Source organism: Alternaria metachromatica (genome assembly GCF_023757995.1).
Source record: "Alternaria metachromatica strain BMP 0045 chromosome Unknown scaffold_13, whole genome shotgun sequence".
NCBI classification, from domain to species: domain Eukaryota; kingdom Fungi; phylum Ascomycota; class Dothideomycetes; order Pleosporales; family Pleosporaceae; genus Alternaria; species Alternaria metachromatica.
In genome coordinates this window covers 497,336-523,633 of record NW_026055504.1, presented here as the reverse complement: position 1 = coordinate 523,633, position 26,298 = coordinate 497,336, and the positions used below count along the sequence as shown (strand labels likewise).

Below are 26,298 nucleotides of genomic sequence, written 5' to 3'. Positions count from 1 at the left end.
GCACTGCCGTAATCTTTCGTACCGTCTTTCTGTCCCTCGATGCCATGCTCTACAGTGTTTTATGGTGTTTGAGCCGCAGAGCCGCATTGTCAGCCACCCAATGAGAGCCCTTGTGCCTTGGCAATATGTACTCCCCTGTTCTCAGCTTGACCGGTGGGCCGCAGTGCACAGTTGTCCAGCCACCACTGCGCTGTACGTGAACTCTAGCACCTACCACGGACGGGTAGGATCAAGCCCCAGGATTAAGCCCCTAATCAAAAGCAATCTTGCTAGTAGTGGGCGGATCGCTACCCCATCGCGATGCGTCCAAGCCAACTTTTGTGCCAGAACTGCTTCCGCGGGCTGCACGTTCGCTAAGCTGTGGGAAGGACGAAGCGAGACCATGTGGACGTGAGCTGTGAGGATGCTAATCGCGGACCCACCAGTTTGAGCGTTGGGGGCCAAAACAAATAAGGAGATGAACGACGAAATGCAAAGACCCAAAGAACGAATCACGTACCTTTGAGTATCGCTGCTGTTAGGAGGCCGGACAGAAAAACCAGTAGTAAGTTGCTGTTGTGCTACCGCACCTGCGCCAGGGACGTGATTGTTCCGACAGCTGCCGCGCAACCGGAACGCTGATGAGAGGCCCAGGTCCCGATCAAGAGCAGAAAGCCGTCGTCGGTCGGAGGGTGCAGTATCACAGACTCTCATTGGGAGTCGCTGCATAGTGGCTCACCAGCTGGGGCGCATTTGGCTCAGGACGCTCGATTTAGGCATCAAGATAGGGCGAAGCATGGTTTCCCTGTCGAAGCAGTTGTCGTACGTTGCTGGAAGGCAGCATCATGGCACTAATGATGATGCTATCATGCCATGAGTGGCAGTAGAGATAGCGAGCGGATGCGCCTGGGCTGTTTCGACGGCTGTATGCACCCTCCAGTCCATTCGTGTTGTCGCCTCACGGCTCAGGCATCAAGCTCGATCCGCAAAGGAGTTTAGTCGGTAAGAGCTCCCAGTGTCTTGGGCTTTCCGGGCGCATTTGGGGGCGGTGCGTCCCGTGTCTCTGGTGATGGAGACTGGCGAGTGGTGGCGGGGAACTGTAGGTGGATTAGAAGGACTCGACGCTTGTGCGCCGTCGCAAGTCGAGAACAGCCCACTCGGATGACTTTGCGCTGCCCCTGCGTCGGCGCGGGGGTGAGACGACGTGACTATCTTCACAGCGTGTTTGCTGTCAAAGTGTCAAAACATTATCCGGCGGCTCTGCGCAGGGATTGAAAGATGCTCGAAAGTCTGGAAATAGCGAGACGCAGGAGATGCACCGCTCTTGGCACGGTATCCCCGCACATGGCTTGCAGGCCACACGGCCATGGCTGACCGTAAAGGCCGTACGAATGGGATAAGATGATGGTCATAGAAATTAGCTATCTCGTGCCGGTCGTCTGTATCGGGGGTCTTTGCGCAAAGTCAACGCGGGATACTAGCTTTGTGGGCCCTTTCTAGATATCTATGAACGCCATGGCGGTGCTATGGCCAGCAACTGATGCTCTGTGTCGGCATTATGCTCCAAGTTTGGCAACAAGGCGGTCTTCAATACCCTCCAATATCCATCGATGCTCTAGCACCTCCAGATTCTCGGCTTCGTTGAGAAACAGCTTATCCGGATCCTGCTCAGGACCCATCATGCCGCCCGCGCCTGGGTTGGCCATGGCCATCTGCTGAGAGACTTGGTTGGCAGCTTTAAATAACACTGTTAGCTTGACTGACTTGACCTGAGTAGGCAAATGCTCTTCCCAACATACCATTGTTGTTCCCCAGAATGAAGTTATAGACGGGCTGGAGCCCGAACAAAGTCAGGAAATACCATGACAAACTAGACACCCATCTGACGTCCAGGTCACGCGTGCCAACTCCAGATTGCAGCATAGACTTGAATTGTGGGGTCAACGGGAAGGGTAGTTTCACTGTGCATATCGGTTAGCAACAGATCAGATTTGCTTTTACAGCTCGGGAGCAGCCGAATGTCAGAATATGCCGACCAAACGCGCCAACTAGTCGCAATCATCATGCCGACGCATACAAGAGACCAGCCACTCGCTTCGCCCTAGAAGATAGCGCGTGTAGGAACTGCTTCAGAGCTAGGCAAAGCGAAAGGCCACGCAACATGTACTCCGGCATCGACATCCGACCAACGAACACGGGAATATGGAGGCTCGCTCGGCTCCATGTGAGACTCGGTCCTGTCGTTCGAAGGATTTCGGGATGCAAGAATACTCATGATCGCGAGCCGCTTTCCCCTAGGGTGCAGGAGTATTTATAGAAAGGCAGACTTACTGATAACAAAGCCAGAGAAGAAGGCATTGATCCATCCCATGATCAGAGTCTGTGGGATCATCATCGTCATCTGCCCCTTCATCATGCCCATCATGCCCTCCATCGCCGCAGGATCGCTCATAGGATTCGGCCTGGGTTTCCCCCTCAGCTCCGGCTCAGCCAAAAACTTCCCTTCCTGGTAGGCCTGCACCATGTACGCTTTGCGGGTCGCGAAGGACCCGGGTGAGAGGACCTGGGCATTCGTGCGCAGGTTGACGCCGCGCACGAGGGAGCGCTGTTGCCGGATCTTGGCGAGGTCGTGTTTCTTCGGGGTCGACTGGAGGAGTGTCATTGCGTAGTGGCGGAGGATGCCTGTCAAGACCTGGATGTATGTTAGCATCTTGTATATTCAGAAGAATTGAATGCACTGTACCATGACCACCGTAATGGGGAGCAGAATCCACCAACTGTAGAATTATCAGCCATCTTCGTCATGTACCCGCAAACACCAGAACGTACAACAGGGCGGGATCCCGATGGATCGTCTGAACTACAGGCTGTCCCATGGTGCCGGTAGTAGAGAGAGATGCGCGGGGTGCGGAGGGGGTGTGGGAGGGTGAAGGTCGGTGGTGGTGGTTGTTGCTCGACGATGATAGCTCGCCGCTGAGGCTCCGGCGGGATGTTGTGAGACCAGGGTCCGCGCTTTGCGCTTATGGAAAGGTGTCCAAAGCTACATCACCAACGCGCAACGAGCCCCAGGCTTCACGACTACCTCTGCTCTCGTTGTGATTACAGGAACTATAGAATTACAACTTCACGATGTCGGCAACACAGAAAATCGCAGTCCACTCCCTCGCCGGTATGCTTCCATCCCCGCCATCGCGACCATCTATGCATTCGCCTACAGACCATATCTAATACTCGCGATCAGACCTCAAGAACACGACCGACGACGCCCTCCCCAACTACCTCAACAGCCTCAAGTTCAAGCAGATCCACACACAGACCGATGTGCGGTTAGTCCTCGGCTACACGGCCGTCACCATCGCCGGCGCACTCTTCTACTACGACTGGAAGTTCGGCTGGGAAGCCAGCAAGCCCTACACACTGCCTGCTGTCGTCGCATACTTTCTGTTGAACACCGCATTCAGCTATTGGCTATGGTTCGTGGAGAAGGGTGTAGTGTATGAGGGAGAGGGCAAGACAGGCAGGGTATGTCCACATGCCCCATTTCCGTACCTATGTGTTGAACAATACTGACAACATCAAGGTGAGGATATCCTCCTCCACAAAGAAGCACATTCCAATCTACGAGTGCGACGTCGTCTTCACACCCGCCCCCTACGCCTCGAATCCCAAACAAACGATCCACATCCGCGCGCCCCTGACCCGGTGGTTTACCTCGGATGGCTACTTTGTCGCGAAACCCTTCCAGCAATGGCTCGCTTCTGAAGTGCCCGTGATCGGCGCTGCGGACCCCAACAACGTGGTAGAAGAGATTGGTCGCGGAAGTGCGGGCATGGACCAGACGATGAACCTGAACAGCTCGAATGCGGTGGACATCTTGCAGCAGCTCAAAGCAAGTGGTGCCAAGTTTGCGAGTGGCGATGCGCAGAGAAGGCGGTAGAGGATCATATAACGATGGCTAGGGCTCAGGAAGGAAAGGAGACTGGCGTTGAGGTGTCGACAGCTTTACGTGGACCATCTTGCTTTCAAGGAACGGCAAAGGCGTCACAATTGTTTGACGGGGCAGTGAAAGGGCCTTTCTTTGCTGCGAACGTCATTTTCGCTATCTAGGAATACTATGCAATGGCTAAGCTATGTTAAACGCCAACAAATGCCCATGAAACCAACCTCTTGGTCGTTTCCTACTATCCAATCTGGCCCTTTTACATGGCCCAATTTATGACATCTCTTGCTCAAGCATGGGCAATACCTCAAGCTCCCTCTGAATAATTCTCTCAAACTCCTCCCTGTCTATGCCCGATGCTCTCGCCAACCGGAACAGGCTCTTGATATCCGTGCTGATATGTTGCTTGATCGCAAGCTCGGCCTGGCTGTAGTTCTCTGCCTTTCGCTCTAGCCTCTCGACCGAGTTGGTCGATGCCGAAGAAGAGGGCCGAGGGTGGCTCAGGGCGTTTGCGGTAGCGCCTTGGTCCTGCTCAATGGACTCGAGATGTACCGCGCTGTCGTTACCATGAACGCCGCTGCCGTTCAGGAGACCGCTTGTGTATGCTGGTGGCATCGACGAGTCGTAGCCGTTCGGGCCCAGGTTCGTTGTGTCGAGGGGCTCGGTCTGCGGTTCGCGCGTGTAGCTCAGAGCGTTGCCATTGAGTGTCGACTCGCCAGCTGCAGGCTCCTCTTCGTCTGGGTCGTGCGCATCGAGCGCGGGCTGCACTTCCGACGCGTAGCGCTCGAAATACTCGAGCTCTGACTGCGACGGTCCGATCTGCGTCCGGCCGCTGGTTCCTGGCGCGGGGGATCGCCTAGGCTGTGGTGTTCGCCCGGGCGTCTGGTCGTATGCAGCCCAGTAAGAACCGTCGTCCTCTTCTTCTGCTTCCTCCTCAGCGGGTTCGGGTTGGACCACGGCTTGGTAGGGTGCGACGCCGTTGCTCTTGACCGACACAGACTTTCGCCTGAAGCCAGCCTCGTCAGCAGTGGGAACGTTCTCGAACCACTCGGTGCCGTCGTCAGCATCTTCTGTTCCTCTCAGCTCAGCCAATAGCCAGCGGCTTCCGCCTTCTCCACCTGTGCACCAGAGGTATGTTGGGATGATTCCATATTCACCCAGTATCAACTTGGCGTGTAAGGTCTCGGGGTCTGATCGTCGGTACAGTATTTGATCTGGTTCCTCCACTTCAATCTCCCCGGAAGCTGGGTGAGGTTCGACATTTATCTTCTCGATGATTTGCGGTAGTCGTGACGCGATGTCTCGGTCCCAGCACAACAGAGACAACCACTCGTTGGAAGACAGAAGCTGTACGCGTTGGCGGAGGATAGGCGATAGGAGGGGTAGAAGACCCGGGGGTACGTCTTTTGAGGCATTTGCTGTCGACAGACAGGCCAGCAGTGGCGGAAGCAGTTCCCTGGAATCGGGCCGTGGGATGATTTCGTTGAGCCCAGGCATGGCAGCGGTGTGGAAAGATAAGTTGGGTATGGTGTGAAAGGTTGATCGCACTGATTATGCCCACTCGAGAATACAAGGAGCGTCTAGTATCTGGTACTGCGATCGTAGAGTCGATTGCTCCTAAGAAAGACGCCGTAATAGACAAGCCTAGGACGTTTCGTAGGCTTTGTGCTTTTCGCGTCTTTATTGTTTTGCAGAAGCCCGTACACTTCAGGCGCTTGCCGCTAGCACAGTACTGTTAGGTGTTGTGCAACGCTCCAACGCTCTGTGGTGCTGTTCGTGCTGCGTGTAGGGTGCGGGCTCCGTCTGGTGATGCTGTCACATGCGAATGTGGCCAGTGACGCGCAGAAATTCGCTGACGCAGATGCGGGGAAGAGAGGAAGCGATAATTGGCAGACTGTAAGATGGAAGTGAAAAAGGAAGAGGAAGAAGAAGCGCTCTGAGGCACATCTCGTTCCATTTTCGCGTCCAGCGGTGCTGCAGAAAGAGTGGATGCTGCTGTTGTTAGCCTCCGCTCCACCGAAGGGTGACTGCCGTTAGACACACCGGTTGCGACTGCCCGCACGCCTGGATCGCGACCATGGAAATGGTTAGCCCCATCTCCGAGCCTCATCAATCAGACACACTCTACATCCCATGCCCCGATGCGCCCAGAGCTCGCGGACTTTCCTCGACAAAGATTCCAAGGTTCGCAAGAAATTATTCCGTCGGCTTGAGAGTGCTTTGGCCGTTCCTGGCCTCACCATTGCGAGGTAGGGTAAGCAGACATCTGCAGTACATGTTCGGTACATCCAATCTGCACAAGCACTTCAATACCAGGTACGCTCTATCTCACGATGGCATCAAAAGTCCGCGGGAGAGGCCTGCAGTGACGTCAGCTTTTGCGATCGCCAGCCCTGGATCGACACAACATCTGCACAAGACCCTCATTCCGGGTACCTTACATGTTCCGGTAGTAGTACTCGAAAAGCTGTTGCGACATCCATAGCCTGGCTCGGATCTTCCGCCTGCGGCTGCGTCTCACCTGGCGCCGGCATGCCAACTCGACTGCTACCTTAACAATCTCGCGATGAGGACTATATGCATAGCCCGCTAGACCCAGCGGCGCGTTTCATGGCCACTGAAATCAGACCATTGCTGTCACTCGTGGCTTCGGCGTCTACCACAGTATGCGGCACTCGCAGCTATATATCACAACCTATGAGTGCGGCGCACTATACTTGTATCGTTTCCAGGCGAAGCGATCCTGCCATTTCCGCCATACTACTCGCCCGCAGCAACATGACAGCATGGTTCTCGAGACCTAGCCTAGATCAAGGTAGTGTACGCTGAAGACAGCAGGTCGATGTGCTCCTTCGCCATATTCCCGTGAGCCCCACAACAGCCCGGGAGACCATCCGGCTTCGCTCATAATCCAAAACTGGGGCCAGCCACTACCTTATCCGCTTGCGACGTGGCTAGGAAAGCTTCATCTCTAGGCGTGGCTGAATCGCTGATCATGCAAGGCAGTCCATGCTACTATATGCCGTCACATCGCGACATTCGCAAATCAGCGACGCGAACAGCAGCGCAACCTCGTCCGTGTTGTCCATCGCACGCGTCTGATTACTAGCAGGCTTGCTACGTCGCTGGTATGCTCTCCAGAAGAGCAGTTTTAGGCTTGGCCTGCCTTTATATAGCATCAGCGTTCGGCTGCTAAACAGCTAAGCGCCAGCCTACGCGGGCGCACAACAAAGGCCGCTGCATGTTTCGCACCTCGAGCGCGGTTTGGAGTGACCGCCTCAGTAGATTTTGATGACAGGAGTTACTACAAGCATCACGCATAGCAGGTTGAATTCGCCATGAGGATATCATCTTGAAGCATAGCCACCCGCTCGCCCCATGTTCAGCCCCCTGCTCCCGCTTCTGTATAGCAACTGAGGCTGTGCCGTTTGTATCAAGCCTGCCAAGAGCGTGTCACGCATCTGCAAATCTGCCTCGAGACGCCAGTCAAGCTCACAGCTACCGTCGCGCCGTCGCGCTTGTTTTCGGTCGTTCTGCCTCTTTCTCACGACCTCATAGACATCTGGACTGCCTGCGCCCACATTGTTTCGAGACGGCGAACTTCTGCTTGGCGTGCATCGCTCTACCCCGGTCTTACCATTCTGGAGATCTTGGGGGGAATCAGCCTTGACCGGTGCCTCGACTTTCGCTCGTTGCTGCCGCTGGCTCCACCGTCGACATCGAAATCCACTCTGTTTCTACCAACCATCCAAGCACTTTACGCCGCTTCTCTGTTGTTCGCGCGCGCCGTCTCCCGATTTCGCTCGCGACCCACCCTGAAGCTGTCAACATCGTAGAGTGCCGGCACTGCCTCTAGCCTCAACGGCTCCAAACTTCCGTCCTGTGCGAGGCAGATCGCCATCCAGCTTCAAGCTACAGCAGCCTGTCCTCTTTCGCTTTCAGCCGCACTGCGATATTTCTCTCCCTCGTTCCGCCATCCCACCAACCTATCTGGGTAACTGGACGCGCTGCGACACTTTCCCCTCATCTGGTTTTCTGACTTTCGCAATATTCAACATCAGTAACCTTCAGGCAGCACTATGCCGCCCTAAGCAGCGCTGGCTACAGTCACGTTACCCTCCACACCACCCTGCCCGTCGCAACCATTTGTTGATCGTCGCGACCTAATCTACTATCGACTCCACTTTCAGGTTGTTCGTTACAGCCAAAATAATCATGCAAGCAGTCGATACGCATACACAGCCCTACCAGGACCCTCGGCGTCAGCCACGCCACCCTCAGGATGTGCAGACTAGCGGCTATCAACTTGCGCCTACTGGCGGCAACTTCCTAATGCCAGACGCGCAAGGCACATTCACGTACTCTGCAGAGCCGACATCCATGGTTTACGATGGGTCCATGGTATCGCTTCCCTCATCCAGCACCCCTGGGCAGGAATCCATCTTCACTCCTAACGTTGGATCCTCTCTCGACTCCTCATTACATCCGGACATGTCATATCCACCACCGAATGCCTACAATCAAGTTCAAAACTACGGTCTTTCTCCGGGATCCTACTACGGAAACGGACAGAACATCTCGCCCTCGCATTCAGTTGAGCATTTTAGCCCAGAAACAGGTTATATGAGCGATCCCAGTCACCACGATCTCAGCGCTTATGCAACACCAAACTTCAATGGACACGTTCTCGATGAATTCTCTGGCCTGACTTTTGCCGATAACGGTTCGGCCAGTAATTTTCCGGCATTCCAAGAGCATGTTGACATGTCAGCCTTGACCTCAGGGACGCTGAACACGTACAACGCTCAGCCAAGCAACCACCTCAATAACACTTCGCTAAACCCGCACCATCAATTAATGTCGCCCAGTGCGACGAACAATTCCAGTCCGGCACTAGGCGATGAGAGCTCAGCCTTCCCCTCTATGCAGTACAACGGGAACATGTCGACGCCGCCAAACCAAGCGAATCATCTGCCGCATACAACACCTATCAAGCAAACACACAGTCCAGCTCTAACGAATAGTCCCGGAAACGTGTCAATGGCAAACCCAAGGCCCCTCACGCGACATTTGACGAGTCCCATTGTACGTGTGGAGAACTATAGCAGAGAAGATTCGCCTTCGCGTTCCGACAATAGCATGCCTGTCAGCAAGCACAGCTATGGCAGTCGTCATTCTGGTAATCACCTATCACCGTATGCCCATAACGGTGACTCGGATAGTGAAGCGGAGCCTCACGAGAACGTGCATTCGCGACCAGGAGTCCGTGGACCCGATCGCAACGAGGATGGCTCCTGGCTCACGACAGGACAGTCGGGGCAGAACGGTATCAACCCTGACGAGCGCCGCCGGATGGGTGACGCATGGATCCCCAGCATAGAGGAAATTGCAGAGCAACGCTCGAAGGATGAGAAGAAGCTTGAAGTGCAGGAGTGGCTCACTAAGAGTGAGGTCGGAAGCGAGGCAGGCGACGCAGGGCCTTCGAACAATCTACTCAAGCCCATTACAGGTCGACGTCGAGCGAAGAGTCACAACGACATTCAACGCCGGGCTCTCCCAGATAGCTTCGGGCTGGGTGTGCGTACCAATTTCGACCGTATAGATGATTCGGGCATACCTGGACCTGGGGTGTACATTGACGAACGAAGCGATTACGGCGACTACGACTACGACGATGACGAGTCGGCAGAACCTGAATCCCCACCCGCTGCGATCGATATCAGCGCAAGCCATGTAGAAAACTCGTACTTTCCTCCGACACAAGAACTTATACCAAAGGATGGTACTGCTGTCAAGCCATGGGTAGATGGACCGTTACAGCCGCATCCGCCAAACCCATCAACTCGATATCAGCCGCCCACATCCAATGCTGCGATGATGCGCTTCTTGGTGCGAGCAAAGGACGTTGAACAAGCTTCACTTGCGGCAACCGTTGGCTCACGCCGTCTCAGCGAGTCTGACATTGGTAGCATACGTGCAGCTCCCGGTGTTATCAAAGTCATCGAACCCGAGCCAAGAAAGAGCAAGGAGCGACAACGGCGGCCCAGCTTCTTGGAAAACATTCTACCCAAACGTACACCAAGCAATATACTCAAGCGCAAGGGCAGTATACCAGTGCAGCAGTCTGATGCAGCCTCGGACAAGTCCAAGGAGCCCATCATGGAGAAGCCGAAACGTATAGGTAGTTGGGGTCGTCCAAAATCTCCTCGAGTTGACACAAACCTAAGCAGTCATAGCAAGGACGGGGGACAACTTAGTTCAGTAGGTCTGTCTGCGGCAGCGGGCCCGTGGTACAAAGGTCCCAAAAATGCCATCAGACGTACTCGAAGCAGGAGCGATATCGGGAGAGGGAGATCGCCTGGGCTGGCTGAGCTGATGACGCAGCACGGAGGTCCACCGATGCCTATGTTAGCTTCACCGCTCGCGGACACAGAGGCCACGAAGCCTTCCGCACAGCCAAGTCCAGCTGGAGACGATGATGAAGATGACCAAGACCCCGTTAGTATGGATCTCACGGTCCGCACCGATCCCATTGTCCCAACGTACGACGGCTTCAGAACTCATGCTAGACAACTTAACCCACGCCTGGCTGATTTCATGGTTGAGCGTATCACCCAGGAGCAAATGCGCAGATACAAGAGATTATTGGAGTTCAAGGTCAAGCATCTCAACGCCGTACAGCATAAGAATTGTGCCTCTGCAAAGTTTTGTACTGACCTCGGTGGTGAGGCAAAGCAACTCCCTCCGAAAGCCGGTGCCAAGGATGCCGAAACTCCTTTCATCGGTTTCCAGGTCACTGCACCTGGTTCTTCCGACGACGATGGCGAGCCCCCGCTAGAAGGTAATGTGGCTCCTGCCGCGTTCCCATCAGGTGTACCTCTTCCCCCTGTCAAGCGCCTACCAGCCGAGTTCGAATGCACGCTGTGTTTCAAGGTCAAAAAGTTCTACAAGCCGTCCGATTGGACCAAGCATGTGCATGAAGACGTACAGCCTTTCACGTGCACCTTCCCCAATTGCGGGGAACCCAAATCGTTCAAGCGCAAGGCGGACTGGGTCAGACACGAGAACGAGCGACACCGTCAGCTGGAGAACTGGACATGTCAGATTGCAGACTGCAACCATACCTGCTATCGCAAGGATAATTTTGTGCAGCATCTCGTTCGTGAGCACAAGATAGCTGAGCCACGGCAACGTACCCGAGCCGCTCACAAAGACGCGACAGCAACTGGTGACCAGGGTGAGATGGGCAAGTCTCTTTGTTTGAGATCTCGCTAACGCAAAGACAGATGACATTTGGGCCATTGTCGAAAGATGTCGCCGCGACACGACTAAGCAACCCAAGGACGAGCCATGCCGGTTTTGTGGCAACATCTGTACGAGCTGGAAGAAATTGACTGTTCACTTGGCAAAACACATGGAGCAGCTCAGCATGCCCATCCTTACGCTTGTGGACCAGAAGCAGCTCAACGCGGACAGCATCATTAGCCCCGTGGTAGAGCTGCCCGAAAGCCGCAAGCTCTCCATTACTCCGGGCCGCTCGCCACTAGACAATCCGTCGCGGTACAATCCCAATGCCGCATATGCACCTGGTATCGACCCTCACAGTCTTTATCCCCAGGAAACAAAATCCCAGGCAGGGTCTACGCCGATGCAAACCTACCCCCCACCGCAAATGGCACCGCCACCGACTCAGACTAGCGGCTATGCGAACTATGTGGCAAACAATGCCACAAATTTCACGAACCAGACCTACCCAGGCTTACAGGTCCCTCGGAAGCCACACAATGGCTATACGAACGGGCTGCAGATTCCTAATCAGCCATACCAGAATGGGAATATGCAGAACGGGGTGCAGCAGTATGGCATGAATCCTGTCAATACCGTTCAACAACAGCAGTCGCTGTACACGGACTCTCCGGTCGACGCTACGACTACACCTTTTCCTTCCTACTACACTCAAGAGCCGCAGGGCTTGACGACTGAGATGCCGAATATGGGTTACGATACCAACAACGCTATGTCTTACCAGCAAGGCAGCACCTACCCTGCCATGTCGTATCTGACAGCACAACATAACTATCAATACCAACATCAGCAATAGACGGGGATGGATTATGGGAGGGGTTTCAATCGACACGCCCATAGGACAGGCGTAGGATCTGATTTTGTTTTGGCTCACGTTGATTTCGTACGATATCCACTCTTGCACAGCGGAAGAGGTTTTCATGTTTACGAGGCGAATTTGGTTTAGACGCGTTACGATACCTACTGTCGCTTCGGATTCGAACTGGATCGACTACATTGTCGCATCTGATCGTGCAATAGGCATGCATGGTACTATAGACATCGGCGCGTTAATTGCATCAATTTCTCAATGCCTCGATTTTCCATACTTTGTTGTCCGCTCCATACGATATAGTACCGTTGGTGAGATACTTTGTAGACTGGAAGCTGCGACCCACTTAAAGCCCCTAGGTACCTTCCACTCCACAAAGGCGTGATTGCACGACAGCCATCGCCAGCGCCAGTAAAAGTCCTTTGCGCGAGTGCAATGCCTGACTTATTTTCAAACTTCCAGCCCCCGCGCCCTGTCATACACACATCAGCGCGGCGTGCTAAATCGATCGCGCCGCCGGGGAGGAACCCGGTCCGAGGCTGTGATTGGCTGCATGCGTCTCCCACGCACATGGAGGACTCTCGACACAGCCACCCGCAACTTGGAGTCCTCCATCTGCAATTCGGTGAACGGCTCGCTAGGTGCATCCCCAGCACGAATGAGCTGTCAGAAAGAGAAAGAGGGCAAAGAGGGCACCGGTCGCCTTCCTGGTAGCGCCCCTGCGCGAGGAGGACTGGGAGGCCGCCCACATGCGGCGCACCCTCGCCATCGCGATCACAGGCGTACAACTGCGATAACCACTGCGTGTGGAAAGAAACCGTGACGACATACTACAGTCCCCTTTTTGCCCATCTCGAATCGAAGTCCTCCGATACAGCCAGTGCAGGGCAGGTGCACGCGATGAGGTGACAGCGTCTTGGTATCGAAGCCTTTCCTCAGATCTCACCGGCAGGCAGCGCATGCCCGTGCGCATGGGACACGAAACGGAGGACCTCACACACATTACCTGTTACATGTACCCATCTGGCTTGTCATCTTAGCAGATTGGGGCGGTGTGCTGCAGCTGGAATCTACTAATGCACAGCTGCGCGCCTGCTCCTCTGAAACGGTTTGCGTACGGCGTTCCTTAAGGCAGGCGTAAGGCTTCCATATCGCAGCAGGCTGACGAGTTGAGATTACAGGTATGTGTTGTTGTTGCCTTTTCTATACTCTTATTTCTCTTCTTGTCTGCACTTATTTACTGATGCTTATACGATGATGATGCCTCTTTCCATGTTCGAGAGCTGGTTGGGATGAATTTGGGTGGCATATTGATGCCTGAGGCAGCCCCGAAAGATGCTGACCCATGATAGCGAACATGTCACTACACAACCAGAACGGGGACTATCAACAGTCTTATAACATCTCAGTTCCCAACCAATACTATGGCCGCCAGATACCTGCACTGCACATTGATCCTGTGCAGACGCAGCAGAGCACGTTTTCCCAACAACCACGGAGTGCACATAGTGTACGGAGCCAAAGATCTAGCTCATCAGCCTCCTTACATACTTCAAGAACTGCATCACATACGAGAGGCTTTGATCGTATGAATCATCTTCAGACCAATCTCTCTCTGTTAGATAATGGTATTGGATCCCATATGCCGAGGGATTTTGATCTTCTCGATCCACGATATGTACGGCCTTATCATGGTCCGACTGCAGGCAGAGGGCCGGAGCCAGCATGGAGTCCGTACAATATGAGGCTATCTCAGTCTGGTAGCTCTCATGATCTTTCCCCTCGATCGAATGTGAATTTCCAGTTCCCATGGAGTCCGGGATCCGACGTTGATAGTCAGGCTTTGCCATCTGACGAGGGCTACGTTTCGCGGAACACCAAGTCGGTCATAAGCAATGATCCCGATCATCTCCATCAGGAACTATCGGCAAGTTTCATGTCAGATATTAACAACATGCATGTCGAGTCTGCCACAAGCGAGGCTCCTACGATGTCACGGATGCCTTCAGATCAACGATCCCATGTCAGCAGTCGTAGTGGGAGGTCGAGGTCAAAGAAAGACTTTCCATGCTATGAGTGCTCAGAAGTACTCAAGTGCAACTCAGAGTTCAAGTGCGTATGGGCATCACTATAAGATCACCACGTGCTGATGAAGGTAACAGGAAACACATGCTCAAGCACAGCAAACCCTTCAAGTGTGACGTACCCGGCTGCAAAAGAGTAGAGGGCTTCACGACTACGAACGATCTTGAGCGGCATCAGAAAAGCCTACATCGGAAGGACATTGACAAGAAGTCCTACCAGTGTGCTGTAGTGGATTGTAGGAACAAAGAGAAAATCTGGCCACGCCTAGACAACTTCAAGCAGCATGTTGAGAGGATGCACAAAGATGAGAACGTGCTCGAACTCGTAGAAAGGTAGATTTGCACATTTCACATTTGAGGAGTCAGCTAAGCTGACATTGATAGATCGGTATGGCGTCCCAGGCGAGTCGACTCTCCTATAGAGAGTAAAACAACCGTTACACCCCTGGACATTGGGTCAACAGTAGCCGGCATGGAGATTCCCTTCTCCATAAGCCCAACGATGGGCAACATCTCTATGATGGACTTTCCCATGATGCAGGATGCCAGATACCTATCTTCGCCAAGCCAGGACTCATTATTTGTGCCTAAAGCACAGCCACCAGCTCGGCTCTCTGGACCTGGGTTTACTTCCGCACCACACAACAGTCGTGTTCAGAAAACGTCGAAGATGATTCGTTCTCGGCACAATGCACCGGGGATACAAGATGCTCTCTCCACTATCAAGGCCGCTCCTGGCGCGTCTGGAAGTAACCATGTCAAGATTCAAAAGTCCTCACAGCGTTCCTCTTTATCCAATGCACCCCAGACTAAGGCTGAGCAGCAAGCGCTAGAGCTCAAGAGGAAGTCTGAACAGCGCTTGCATTCGCCGGAGCCTGTGGATATTGAGAGTCGCATACTAGAGTTGCTGCAAAAAGCCAATCGCGACGATAGATCCAGGAGGCCGTCCAAGTCTGAGAAAAATGATGCTTTGTTAAAGATGATGGCTGAGCTTGTCAACAAAGGCCCAAGAACCCCCGACACAGAACAGCGTCGCTCCAGCAAGAGCTCTTCAAACAATGACAAGACATGTCCGATGTCTGGCTGCGAATTTGCGGTCGCTCGTGATTGCGATCTGCGTAAGCACATCAAGCGACATAACAGGCCTTATGGATGCACATATCCCAAGTGCCACAAACGCTTTGGCGCAAAGTCAGATTGGAAGCGCCACGAGAACAGTCAGCATTTCCAGCAGGAAGCCTTCCGCTGCGGCCAAGAACTCCAGACAGGTCAGGTCTGTGGTGTGCATCTATACCGCGAAGGAGCGTTCAAGAACCACTTAGAGAGGGAGCATAAGATGGCGTGTGAAGTTGCTCAAGAGAGTGTCAACCTCCGCAGGATTGGCAAGAACTGCCAAGGTACCTTCTGGTGTGGCCTGTGCAAAGATATAGTGCAGCTCAAAGAGCGACGCAATGCAGCTTGGGATGAGCGGTTTGATCACATCGCGCGTCACTTCGAGAAGGAGAGGAGAAATATTGATGACTGGATCTGTGCTGAAGAGAACCGACCGAAGAAAGAGCTGCTAGAAGAGAAGAAGAAACGAGACTACTTTGACGATGAGGACGAGAGGGAAAAGGACGGCGATGTGGATGCTACCGGAGACGTGGATGACGATGTTCCACAGCCGCGACAGCCGCATCCTCTTCCTCCAAACGACATACCCAGTATGCCGATGTCAAGCCATGCATCGATGCGACCCTCGCCACTTGCAGGTGATATCGCGCTAGGAACTGCAGTAAAACGACAGCGTTCAGAAGACTCAGTATATGACGAACGACACGCAAAGCGAAGACAAAAGACGCTGGTAACAAATCGCTATTGTGTAAGTTACCTGTTTCAGCTATTTGTGACAGTGCTAACAAATACAGTGCATATGTCAGAACCCTTGCGGTGTTGTAGATGTTGCTTGCGCCAACTGCTCACATCGCGTATGCGCCAGTTGCAGTGTTGAAGAGACGGAAGCTTTCATGATGGATTTCTTTTGCGCAGACTAGTGACATCTCAGAGCGCAGATCTAGATACCCAGTAGACAATTTTCGCATATGTGAATCGACGTAAGATAAAAGAATGTTGTATGCTTAACGGCGCTCCGTGGCTGTCACGGACATGGTGATGGTGATGACGTTGCAGGGGTGTTGAAGGTCGGCGAAACCAAGCGCCGAGGCGTGGAGTTGGAAACGTGTGCTCATGAAGCATAGCTCTCGAGAAGTTCCGTGACGCGGCCTTGCGACCAACAACCTCACCTTCCTTAACTTCTCCTGCAAACATGGCTGCCGCCGTAGATGACGGGCAGCTGCTCAAGCAGGCGACTGGCCGCAACACTCGAGGCTTGCTCCGGGTGATTATCCTGTGCCTCATCGCTGCCGCCGCCGTAAGCAGTCGTCTGTTCTCCGTTATTCGCTTTGAGAGCATCATTCACGAGTGTTAGTACTACAATTGAGGAGTTATGGGGCAATTGACTGATTATGCAATGCAGTCGATCCGTGGTTCAACTTCCGAGCGACGAAATACCTGGTACAGAATGGCTTCTACAGCTTCTGGGACTGGTTCGACGACCGTACGCATCTCCGCCGCATGCCCCAATGCCATGTAGCTACAATGGACTGACATGGAATGCAGGAACATGGCACCCTCTTGGACGAGTTACGGGTGGTACTCTCTACCCTGGACTGATGGTCACCAGCGGTGTCATCTACCACGCCCTCCGCGCTCTCGCCATGCCCGTCGACATTCGAAACATCTGTGTCCTCCTCGCGCCTGCCTTCTCAGGTCTTACCGCGCTAGCGACCTACCTCCTGACCTCCGAGATGGTCCCGTCGCCCTCCGCCGGTCTGCTCGCCGCAGCCTTCATGGGCATCACCCCCGGTTACATCTCGCGATCCGTCGCGGGAAGTTACGATAACGAGGCCATTGCCATCTTCCTGCTCGTCTTCACCTTCTTCCTGTGGATCAAGGCGGTCAAGCTCGGATCCATGTTCTGGGGTGCATTGACTGCGCTGTTCTACGGATACATGGTGTCAGCGTGGGGTGGGTACGTCTTCATCACCAACTTGCTGCCCCTGCACGCTTTCGTCTTGATCTGCATGGGACGATACAGCCCGAGATTGTACGTCAGCTACACTTCGTGGTATGCGCTCGGTACGCTTGCGAGTATGCAGATTCCCTTCGTCGGTTTCCTGCCCATCCGCAGTAGCGAGCACATGTCCGCGCTCGGTGTCTTTGGCCTCCTCCAGCTGGTCGCCTTCGTCGACTGGGTTCGCGCACAACTTCCCGGCAAGCAGTTCCAGACGCTGCTCCGTGCTCTGGTCCTGAGTGTCTTCCTCATCGGTGTTGGTGGACTGGTGCTTCTTACCGTCTCTGGTGTCATTGCGCCCTGGACTGGCCGTTTCTACTCGCTCTGGGATACCGGATACGCCAAGATTCACATTCCCATCATTGCCTCCGTTTCCGAGCATCAGCCTACCGCATGGCCCGCTTTCTTCTTCGATCTCAACATGATGATCTGGCTCTTCCCCGCTGGTGTCTACCTGTGCTTCCGCACTTTGACCGATGAGCAGGTCTTCATTGTCATCTACGCTGTGCTCGCCAGCTACTTCGCCGGTGTCATGGTTCGTCTCATGCTCACTTTGACTCCCATTGTCTGCGTTGCATCGGCAATTGCTTTCTCGCAGATTCTCGACACCTACCTTGACGTCAAGACCCCCAAGCCCGTCACCGAGAACGGCAGCACCGATACCGCTGCAGTCGCTGCTGCAGCTATCCTTCCCGAGGGTCTCCGATCTACACGCAACCCGCTCGTCGGCATCTACTCGTATGCCTCCAAGCTTACCGTCGCTGGAACCGCCGCCATCTACCTCATGCTGTTCGTTCTACACTGCACATGGGTCACTTCCAACGCCTACTCTTCGCCCTCCGTCGTGCTCGCATCCAGGCTTCCTGACGGTAGCCAGCACATCATCGATGACTACCGTGAGGCATACTACTGGCTCAGGCAGAACACCCCTCAGAACGCCAAGATCATGTCGTGGTGGGACTACGGATACCAGATTGGTGGTATGGCCGACCGCCCAACCCTTGTCGACAACAACACCTGGAACAACACGCACATTGCTACTGTCGGTAAGGCTATGAGCTCCAGGGAGGAGGTCAGCTACCCCATCATGCGTCAACACGAGGTCGACTACGTATTGGTTGTCTTTGGTGGTCTACTTGGCTACTCTGGAGACGACATCAACAAGTTCCTCTGGATGGTCAGGATTGCCGAGGGTATCTGGCCTGATGAGGTCAAGGAGCGCAACTTCTTCACTCCACGAGGCGAGTACCGTGTGGACGAGGAGGCTACCCCCACCATGAAGAACAGCTTGATGTAAGTGATCTAGTACCCACCAGCTACTGCAACTACTAACAGCATATCAGGTACAAGATGTCTTACTACAACTACAACGCGCTGTTCCCCGCCGGACAAGCCCAGGACCGTGTCCGTGGCGCGCGTCTCCCCGCTCAAGGCCCCGAGCTCAGCACCATCGAGGAAGCCTTTACCAGCGAGAACTGGATCATCAGGATCTACAAAGTCAAGGATCTTGACAACTTTGGTCGCGACCATCAAAGCGCCGTATCGTTCGACAAGGGCCACAAGAAGAAGCGGTCCACCAAGAGGAAGGGACCTAGGGTATTGAGAGTTGAGTAGATTTGATGGGTGTATGAAAATCTTGCTAGAGATCTATAGCATTTGTACAAATAAGAAGCCTTGTTGGCATTGTTCGCAGGCGGGAGTCTGGGAAGAAATAAAAGAATATTAAGTCCCATCGTCGGTATCCTTGAGGTGAGTTGCGGTGAGTTCGACTATCATGATTGGAGATGCGGTTTCGCAGTCGCGCAATCCTGCTTGTGCGTCTGCTCTTTCACTTTGATTCCACGTTCGTCGACATGCTTTCTCACATGCTTTTCCAACCATCATTTGTCTACCCCACATCTCTCTCTGTCGCTCCTTCCTCTTAATACCTGCTCGCGCTTTCCCGGTCGCCCACGTGGGACCCACGACTAGGGCCAGTCCTCCGGCTTCCCTCCGCCTTCGAATCTCACGTCCGCACCTGCTCAAACCACAATATGGCGAATGAAGAACAGAGAAGGGCCTTTGAGTCGTATATGGGCCGCACTGGCGGCAGTGGCAGTAACGGGCAAGGCCAAGATCAAGGCCAGCCAATTCCTCAGTACCCCGGCTCCTTCGCCCGGCCAGCCAATTCGTATCTTTACAATGTGTAAGTGCGCCATTGTCGCCTGAGACCAGAAGTTGGCTGACAGCAAGAATAGACGTAATCATGTTCGGCCCCATCCCATCGACGCCCGCGCGCAGTGCGTCAGCAAATATAGAACCTGGCTTACCCTCCATGTAGCAATTCCAAGGGCTCGGAGTCCCTCCCGCAGCACCCACACCTCCGCCAGCTGCCTCGTCCGTCGCTTCTTTTCCCGGATATCAGGGAGGCTATCCTCAACAAGCTGGATACCCTCAACAGGCAGGATACCCTCAGCAGCCTGCATACCCACAGCAGGGTGGATACGGCCAGGGCGTGTACAATCATCTTGGGATCCCACAGCGCCCACCACCGCTCCTAAGTCCTCAGTCACAACAACAGGATCAACAGCAGACGCCGTCAGTAGCCGGACCACAAGGGTACGCTCATATTCCACAGGGCTACGACGCACGACCACCGCCTCCACCAGGGTACAACGCCGACTGGCAGCATAGCAATCCAGGTTCTGGAATGGAACGTCGACGAGCCGCTCCTCTTACGAGCGCAATGGTACCATCGTCACGCAACACACAGCAGGAGATCATGGAGTCAAGAACGAGGCAGACAAGCGAGCAATACCACTACGAACAATACGGACAGTCACATGCCGCGCAAGCACCACCCCCGCAGGTAGAAGAAGTAGCTGTGCCAGTTATGCTCTGTCACACCTGCAGTCACTGCGGCGAGATGCGCTCCGCAGGTTTCCATCGCAACAACCCGGTCCTTCCTAACAAGCCCATGATCCCCACACCCTGTCGAAGGTGCAAAAAGAAGCTTGCAGGCGCACATCGCTCAAGCAGCAGATACAGGTACATTCGAAGATGTACGGCCGAGGAACCCTGCGACTGGCCTAGAGAGTGTGTCCATATCGACATCGACCATGACGAGCGTAGGGGCCGGAGACCAAATCGAGAGGAGATCTATGTCACGCGATACTCTCCCAGTCGTCCTCGTGTTGTTAGACGAGAGTCTAGTCAGGCGCGCCTGGGCCTGCGAGTACTTCAACAGCCGACACAAGAGTTTAGGTCGGAACAAAAGCTCAAGACTTCCTCATTGAGTCCTCGTCGCTCTTCCAGGTATGCTGGTGAAGTTTGGCCCCCGCCTGACATTATCCGCACTAGGGAAACACGGTCGGATGAAGTGTACCCTGCGCCACCTCCACCACTCCCCAGTCTTACCTCGAGATCTGACGAGGTGTGGCCTCCTCCAGACGTTGTCCGTACTCACTCCTACAGGAAGGTCGAGAGAAGTCCATCGCGCCGGGCAAGTTCAAGGATCATCGAACTCAGTCCGTCGCCCCCGCCACCGACAAGATCTTCGAGAGTTGTCTATCGGAGGGAGTCCCAGGAACGACGTACTAGGAGTTTAAGTAGATCTCCAGTTCGTGTTAACTTTCGTGCTGAAAGGCGAAACGAGGAAGTGGAAGCTCGTCTCATGTCGCATCCGAGGCCGCACCGCCCGATTGGACCAGAGCAGCGTAGCTTTCTCAAGGCGTCGGACGAAACTTCGAGCAATGCTGAGTCTGTGCCACGTCGCCGTTTGGATTCACCTAGTCGGAGCATCCTGAAGCCCCTAGGCACCGAGCACGAAACCTCTCACAGGCGAAGAGATACTATGCGCGAAAGTCAACAGAGCATGCACGTCGAAGTCGGAGGGCCTCGTGTTCACTTTCGTGGTGGAAGAAGACAAGAAGAGCCAGTACTGGAGTCAAGAGGAAGATCAAGGTATGCCGACGAACGACTGGCGAGTGGCGACAAGTACGAGCATTACCGAGAGTATTCCCGCCATCGGGTTGTAGACGATCCTCCACCGGAGCCACTAGCCCAGGACTTCGAGAGGATTCGCATACGACACTCATCACCGTCTCCACGAAGGGAGTACGAAGAAGAAATTCGCATTGATCGACAGCGCCGTATTTCACCTTCTCCTCCGCCCTCAAGACGCTTTGAGGAGGTACTCGTGCGGAACATCTCTCCTCTTCCCGCACGTCGCACACCCCGTCTTCCGCCCTCTCCTATGTCACCTGAACGACCACCGCGGCCACTATTTCGCCATGTCTCCCGCCCACGAGCACTCGAACGGACTCGTTCTATGACTCCACCGCCTAGTCGCCGAAGACAAGAAGATGATGATACCGATTCGGAGAGCGCACATTCAGCTGAGGTCAATGATATCAGAAGCTGGAAGGGTATCGATGAAAATGGACAACCTGCTACATTTGTGGAAGAGAGGAGGGCGGTGAGGATGATCGATCAGGGAAGTGATAGAGGTGGGCTTGCGAGAGAGTATCGTGAGATGGGTAGAGGCCCGAGACTGGACACGAGAGAGCGAGTGACTAGTCGGAATTGGAGGGATGTCTAGGCTGTTGGAGGTGATGAGTATGTAAAAGTCTGGCACTGGCGAGCTGTATGGTTGCTATGCTATGAGGCGGAGCATACTTGGAATGGTTTTGAACGATTACTGATGCATAGATACCTACGATACCTCTTTAGATTTCTTTCAATGTCATGTTTTCAGCGAAAGCAGACTTTGGATCAGGTGATGTCGGATTCGAGCGATTCTCTACTGACATGTTTCAAGAAAGATAAACGCACAGACCTTTGACGGTGCATATATAAGCTCACAGCGTGCCGCTTCCTTACTTTCATACCATCTTCCAGACCTGAAACATATTCAAAAAAGCAAAGCCGCTCAATATGGAGTTTCTCCTGGCTTTCAAAACTGCACTGCTGAAAATCCTATGCTGAGAAGGACGCTTTCTCTTCTCATTCCTTTACTACTTTCTAAAAAGACGAATCTCCAAAATAACTACTGCACAAGGCATATGTCTTTGGGTTCTCCGCCAGAGGTTTCTCCAAATTTTCAGATCAACATGCCATGTGCGCATTCCAAAAACGTCAACGACGCGGTTTTGGCCAGGGGCTGTTCGCCATTGCTCTCTTCCACAACTTCCTTGTTTTCGGTGTGAGAAAAGCGGGAAGAAAAGATTCGATGAAACTGAGTATTCACTTTCACGCACAAAAGAGGTAGATGCTATCGCAAATGGCGTGAGTAGTGCTGGGTCGGGTATAGAACCTCGACCTGGTACTGCTCTTCTCCTCGCATACACTCTGCTTTTCCCACCAAAAAACACATATCCCTGGCTCTATGTTCCAAAGAGTATCGAGAGCATGCGCGATGTGTTCTGCGTTGTTTGAACCAAACCCATGGGCAACAGCTTATGTGTGAGCAGGAACTCGAGACATGTTGAACGTATGTTTGAGTGTACGCTGCAACATTCAAATAAGAAGCTTTGATGTTCTGGTCGAAATATACGGGTTAGAAACACGTACTGGAGCTTTGCATGGAGAAGACCGAGGAGACTGAATGTTTGAATATGCTGTTGTCGGAGACATGGACATATGTGTTCATCTTCAAAAACACGAGGATGTCATTTGATGGTTTGAGAGTGCTCAGACAGTCACTAACTATGCGCCAACACTATGGTGTTCGCTGATATGTATTGATGCTGGATAGCTGGCCCGCAACATACTTGGCCATGACTTGTATAACAAAGCTGGTATAGCGCACTGACCGCTCACATATATAAAACCCCGTTTCTGCACCTCACAGTCTTCCTCTTATCAACCCAAGCTGCTCGGTCTCCAACTCAAAATACTGAGATGCTCTTTCATGTCTTCTTACCAAAAAAATCGAGGGCGTCGAATTATGTCCTGGCGCGAGCTGAGAACGGAATCCATCCAAGGGCAATTGACAATCAAAATGCACATTCTACAATGACATGTCCCGTTTCGACGATGCGAGAAGCACACAGACCTTGGGGTTCTGTCCTCTTTCTTTTTTTCATGTCTCGAGGGCTCCTTGCCCGCCTTCGATATATCAAAACTACACGAGACCAATGCCATGGCCGATCCTCCTGAGCTCTAGGACAAAATCAAATGAACGCATCGTCATGCACAAGGAGAGCCAGTACTTCCAAGAAACGAAAAAAGGGTGCAGGGTAGACATGTAGCGTTCGCACTTGACATAGACCACTGAAGGAGAGTGTCATGCTTCGTCTGCATCTGTCAAAGATCGCGCGCTCGAATTGCTGTCGATGACCGACACCGACGGCTATATAAAGCCTGTCACCTGTGCTTTGCGCTTCTGCACTCTCTACCACTTTTCCCCGGGAACTGATACTTCAAAAAAGACGACGGATCGCTGTATGAATTTTTTATCCCAAGACGACCAATAAAGGAGGCTTCTTTGCGAGCTGGGAATGGGTCTTGTTCACATATCTTTGCGGCAGCCTTGATACTTTGACGCTGGCGATACCGTACTGAGTCGAGTATCGGTCGCTACTCGAAATGATCCTGCAAGATGTAACATCACGGTGCATTTGTGTTTGGAACCAAAAGAAAGCACTTCGATGTCACATATCGAGCAATGGTAATCTTTTCAGACATCACTTGTTCAGTCAGCCATGGAAATGTATGCCATTTACATGGAACAAAGGAGCTAATCTGACATGGTGATGTCAATGTAAGAAGGTCATGCCATTGTTCGTTCTAGGGCTACGTACAAGCCCTGTGTGACTGACGAAGATGATGTTTAGCTCGCTTCATCGTGGCCGTAGCCTAGGCTCCGCAATCTTCATCATATGCTATCCTCGCTCCCTCGTCCTATGCTGACTCCAATACCTTGCTCTGCAACGAGCAGAGCTCTACAATCGTGCTCACACTGCCCACTTCTTGCCGGGCAGCCTGCAGACGCTCTTTCACCAGTTTTTCAGTAGCCGCCTCAGCTTCCCGTGCTGTCTTGCCCCATGCTGCGACTTCCTTCGAACCAGCGGGTAGAAGATGGCTTTCGCCGGAGAGTCGAAGAAGTGCTTCTTCAATGTCTTGGTCTGCGGATGCAATCTGACTCTGGAGGTATACAGATTGCTGGAGCAGAGAACGCTCGTTGTTTGCTATCTGGGTAAGATGCGGGAGGTAGGGCAAGAGTTTGGTAATCGGCCGGATAGGCTTCGTTGCTGCGGCTTTGCTGTCTTCGTTGGGTGTAGTTTGACCGCCGTTCTGATCGTCAGTCTGGACATCCAACGGTTGCTGGAGGCTTGCATGAGCTTCGAGCAGACTAGCACGAGCTTCAATGTACTTGTTGTACGATTCTCGTATCTGTGTTTCTGCTGACGCTAGATCGACGGGTGCCGCGACGCTGACTGGACGTTTGACGGGTGAGGCATCCTCAAGGAAAACACTGTCCTCTTCCATCTTGGCCAACTCTCCTTGCACCCAATCAACGAGCTCGTCTCTTGCTCGCTCGAGCGCATGAACTTGCGCTTGTAAGCTGGGCTCACCCGGCATCTCATCCTGGGCCTTCTTTCTCGCGACCTGGGCGCGCTCCATGGCTGTTCGCGCCTCGAGAACCTCCTGCTTCAGCTTGAAGACCCAGTTTTGATCATCTTCGGCTTGCGATAGTTGCTCTAACCTCTCGGCGGGTAAGTCTGGTTGCTCACCGATGGCGCTTTTGATGGAAGCTCTTGGGTCAGCCGCAGCGGTCGATGGCTTTGCGGTGAGGAGCTTGTCTAGAGACTCTTGGATGACCTGGAGTTCTGCATAGCACCGGCGCTGTCGTAATAAAGCAACATAGCCTCGCGTAACTTCGTTGTCGTATTCTGATTCTGGCTGCGTTGGGTTCTCGTCTACATAGCGGTTGCGTAAATCTTCTAATGACGTCTGGAGTTCACGGCGTCTTGTTTGCGCTTGGGAATTGGCCCGCAGAGCCTGTAGATATTCCAAACGAGTGTCCTTCAGGCCTGGAGGGTTGGTGTTGGCCGCAGATAGGTTCTGTGGGCACTCATGGTTCAGATGCTGATTCTGGGTCGCTGCATTGACGGGCCTCAGGCTTGAGGTGAGATACTTGGAAAGAGTGCGTCGAATCCTTAGCGTGTCTTCCCGATTGTTTATGTATGACGACAGTGCGCGGTCGACTTCGGGTATCGGACATGTTGTTTGGGCTGGCATGATCGGAAGTTGTCTGCACCCCGCAACAGAGAGGATAATTAAAACGAAAGCGAACCCGGAATTATGCGCGGATCCTTCAGGAAGGGACTAGTTCTGGTGATCGCATTAATTAGATGTCACGAGGGGTCGCTTTTGAACGCGTTCAGGGTACTGACAACGTCGAGATGTCAACGGGACGGCATTTCGATAGCTTCGGAGCTAGGCCAGAATGGATTTGGAGCTTTGGCTAGCGCAGATCACGAAAACACGTGCCCGCACGCTTGGCGATTGCACAAGCCCGAAGACAACACGTCGGGCGTGAGCACTCGTCTGCATCAGGAAGAGTTGAGACGGTGTCTCTCGCGGTACAACACCTGTCGATCTGAATTTATAGGGTGTCTCTGCTGGAAATACAGCCGACAGTCTGCCCCCTATTGGCAGCTCCTGCAAGCTCAGATATAGAGAAACCACGGCTTCTGTGCTGATGTCATATTCATTGAGCCTGCATTCCCACCAGGGTTCTGCCATGAACGCATGGCGTGCCATCGGAACGCGGGCGGAAGTGAAGGAGAGTTGACTTTGTTCTGTCGTTTCAAAGATACGCCGAAGTACCACCAGGAAGGGTTTGCAGGAAATTGCGCGCGACGGTCGCGCGGTTGTCTGGAAGCAAAAAGCAGAAAGACGATAAGACGTTGATTATTGACGTGAGCATAAGGGTAAGATGGTGTTCTCACGACACTGCCGTTGCATCAACACAAATTGGCTGCTCATCGCGTTACACCTTGTATATTGACATGTGACAAGCCAATTGCCTGCGATAATTGATCAGGAAGATGTGCTCTTGTATCCGAGCAGATACAGTTGG

The 26,298-nt window shown here is 53.4% G+C and overlaps 7 protein-coding genes across 7 annotated transcripts; 4 read left to right on the top strand and 3 right to left on the bottom strand.

The window, feature by feature from the left end:
• Positions 1 to 1,535: 1,535 nt before the first annotated feature.
• On the bottom strand, positions 1,536 to 2,855 carry J4E83_006196 (uncharacterized protein; the record flags this gene model as incomplete). The annotated part of the gene is made up of 5 exons (XM_049333111.1): positions 1,536 to 1,714; positions 1,779 to 1,940; positions 2,311 to 2,671; positions 2,723 to 2,756; positions 2,809 to 2,855. 5 exons carry the CDS (start codon positions 2,853 to 2,855, stop codon positions 1,536 to 1,538), a joined length of 783 nt encoding a protein of 260 aa, XP_049187801.1.
• Positions 2,856 to 3,108: 253 nt separating this feature from the next.
• J4E83_006195 (uncharacterized protein) lies at positions 3,109 to 3,916 on the top strand (the record flags this gene model as incomplete). The annotated part of the gene is made up of 3 exons (XM_049333110.1): positions 3,109 to 3,148; positions 3,221 to 3,501; positions 3,560 to 3,916. 3 exons carry the CDS (start codon positions 3,109 to 3,111, stop codon positions 3,914 to 3,916), a joined length of 678 nt encoding a protein of 225 aa, XP_049187800.1.
• A 276-nt stretch (positions 3,917 to 4,192) lies between these two features.
• Positions 4,193 to 5,416, bottom strand: J4E83_006194 (uncharacterized protein; the record flags this gene model as incomplete). The annotated part of the gene is made up of 1 exon (XM_049333109.1): positions 4,193 to 5,416. The coding sequence occupies one exon, from the start codon at positions 5,414 to 5,416 to the stop codon at positions 4,193 to 4,195; it is 1,224 nt and encodes a 407-aa protein (XP_049187799.1).
• A 2,718-nt stretch (positions 5,417 to 8,134) lies between these two features.
• Positions 8,135 to 12,020, top strand: J4E83_006193 (uncharacterized protein; the record flags this gene model as incomplete). Its single annotated transcript, XM_049333108.1, has 2 exons — positions 8,135 to 11,156; positions 11,206 to 12,020. 2 exons carry the CDS (start codon positions 8,135 to 8,137, stop codon positions 12,018 to 12,020), a joined length of 3,837 nt encoding a protein of 1,278 aa, XP_049187798.1.
• A 2,404-nt stretch (positions 12,021 to 14,424) lies between these two features.
• J4E83_006192 (uncharacterized protein) lies at positions 14,425 to 16,109 on the top strand (the record flags this gene model as incomplete). Its single annotated transcript, XM_049333107.1, has 2 exons — positions 14,425 to 14,432; positions 14,522 to 16,109. The coding sequence occupies 2 exons, from the start codon at positions 14,425 to 14,427 to the stop codon at positions 16,107 to 16,109; spliced, it is 1,596 nt and encodes a 531-aa protein (XP_049187797.1).
• Positions 16,110 to 16,424: 315 nt separating this feature from the next.
• STT3 (oligosaccharyl transferase stt3 subunit) lies at positions 16,425 to 18,845 on the top strand (the record flags this gene model as incomplete). The annotated part of the gene is made up of 4 exons (XM_049333106.1): positions 16,425 to 16,581; positions 16,635 to 16,715; positions 16,778 to 18,524; positions 18,575 to 18,845. The coding sequence occupies 4 exons, from the start codon at positions 16,425 to 16,427 to the stop codon at positions 18,843 to 18,845; spliced, it is 2,256 nt and encodes a 751-aa protein (XP_049187796.1).
• A 5,268-nt stretch (positions 18,846 to 24,113) lies between these two features.
• On the bottom strand, positions 24,114 to 25,454 carry J4E83_006190 (uncharacterized protein; the record flags this gene model as incomplete). The annotated part of the gene is made up of 1 exon (XM_049333105.1): positions 24,114 to 25,454. One exon carries the CDS (start codon positions 25,452 to 25,454, stop codon positions 24,114 to 24,116), a length of 1,341 nt encoding a protein of 446 aa, XP_049187795.1.
• Between the last annotated feature and the right edge of the window lie 844 nt (positions 25,455 to 26,298).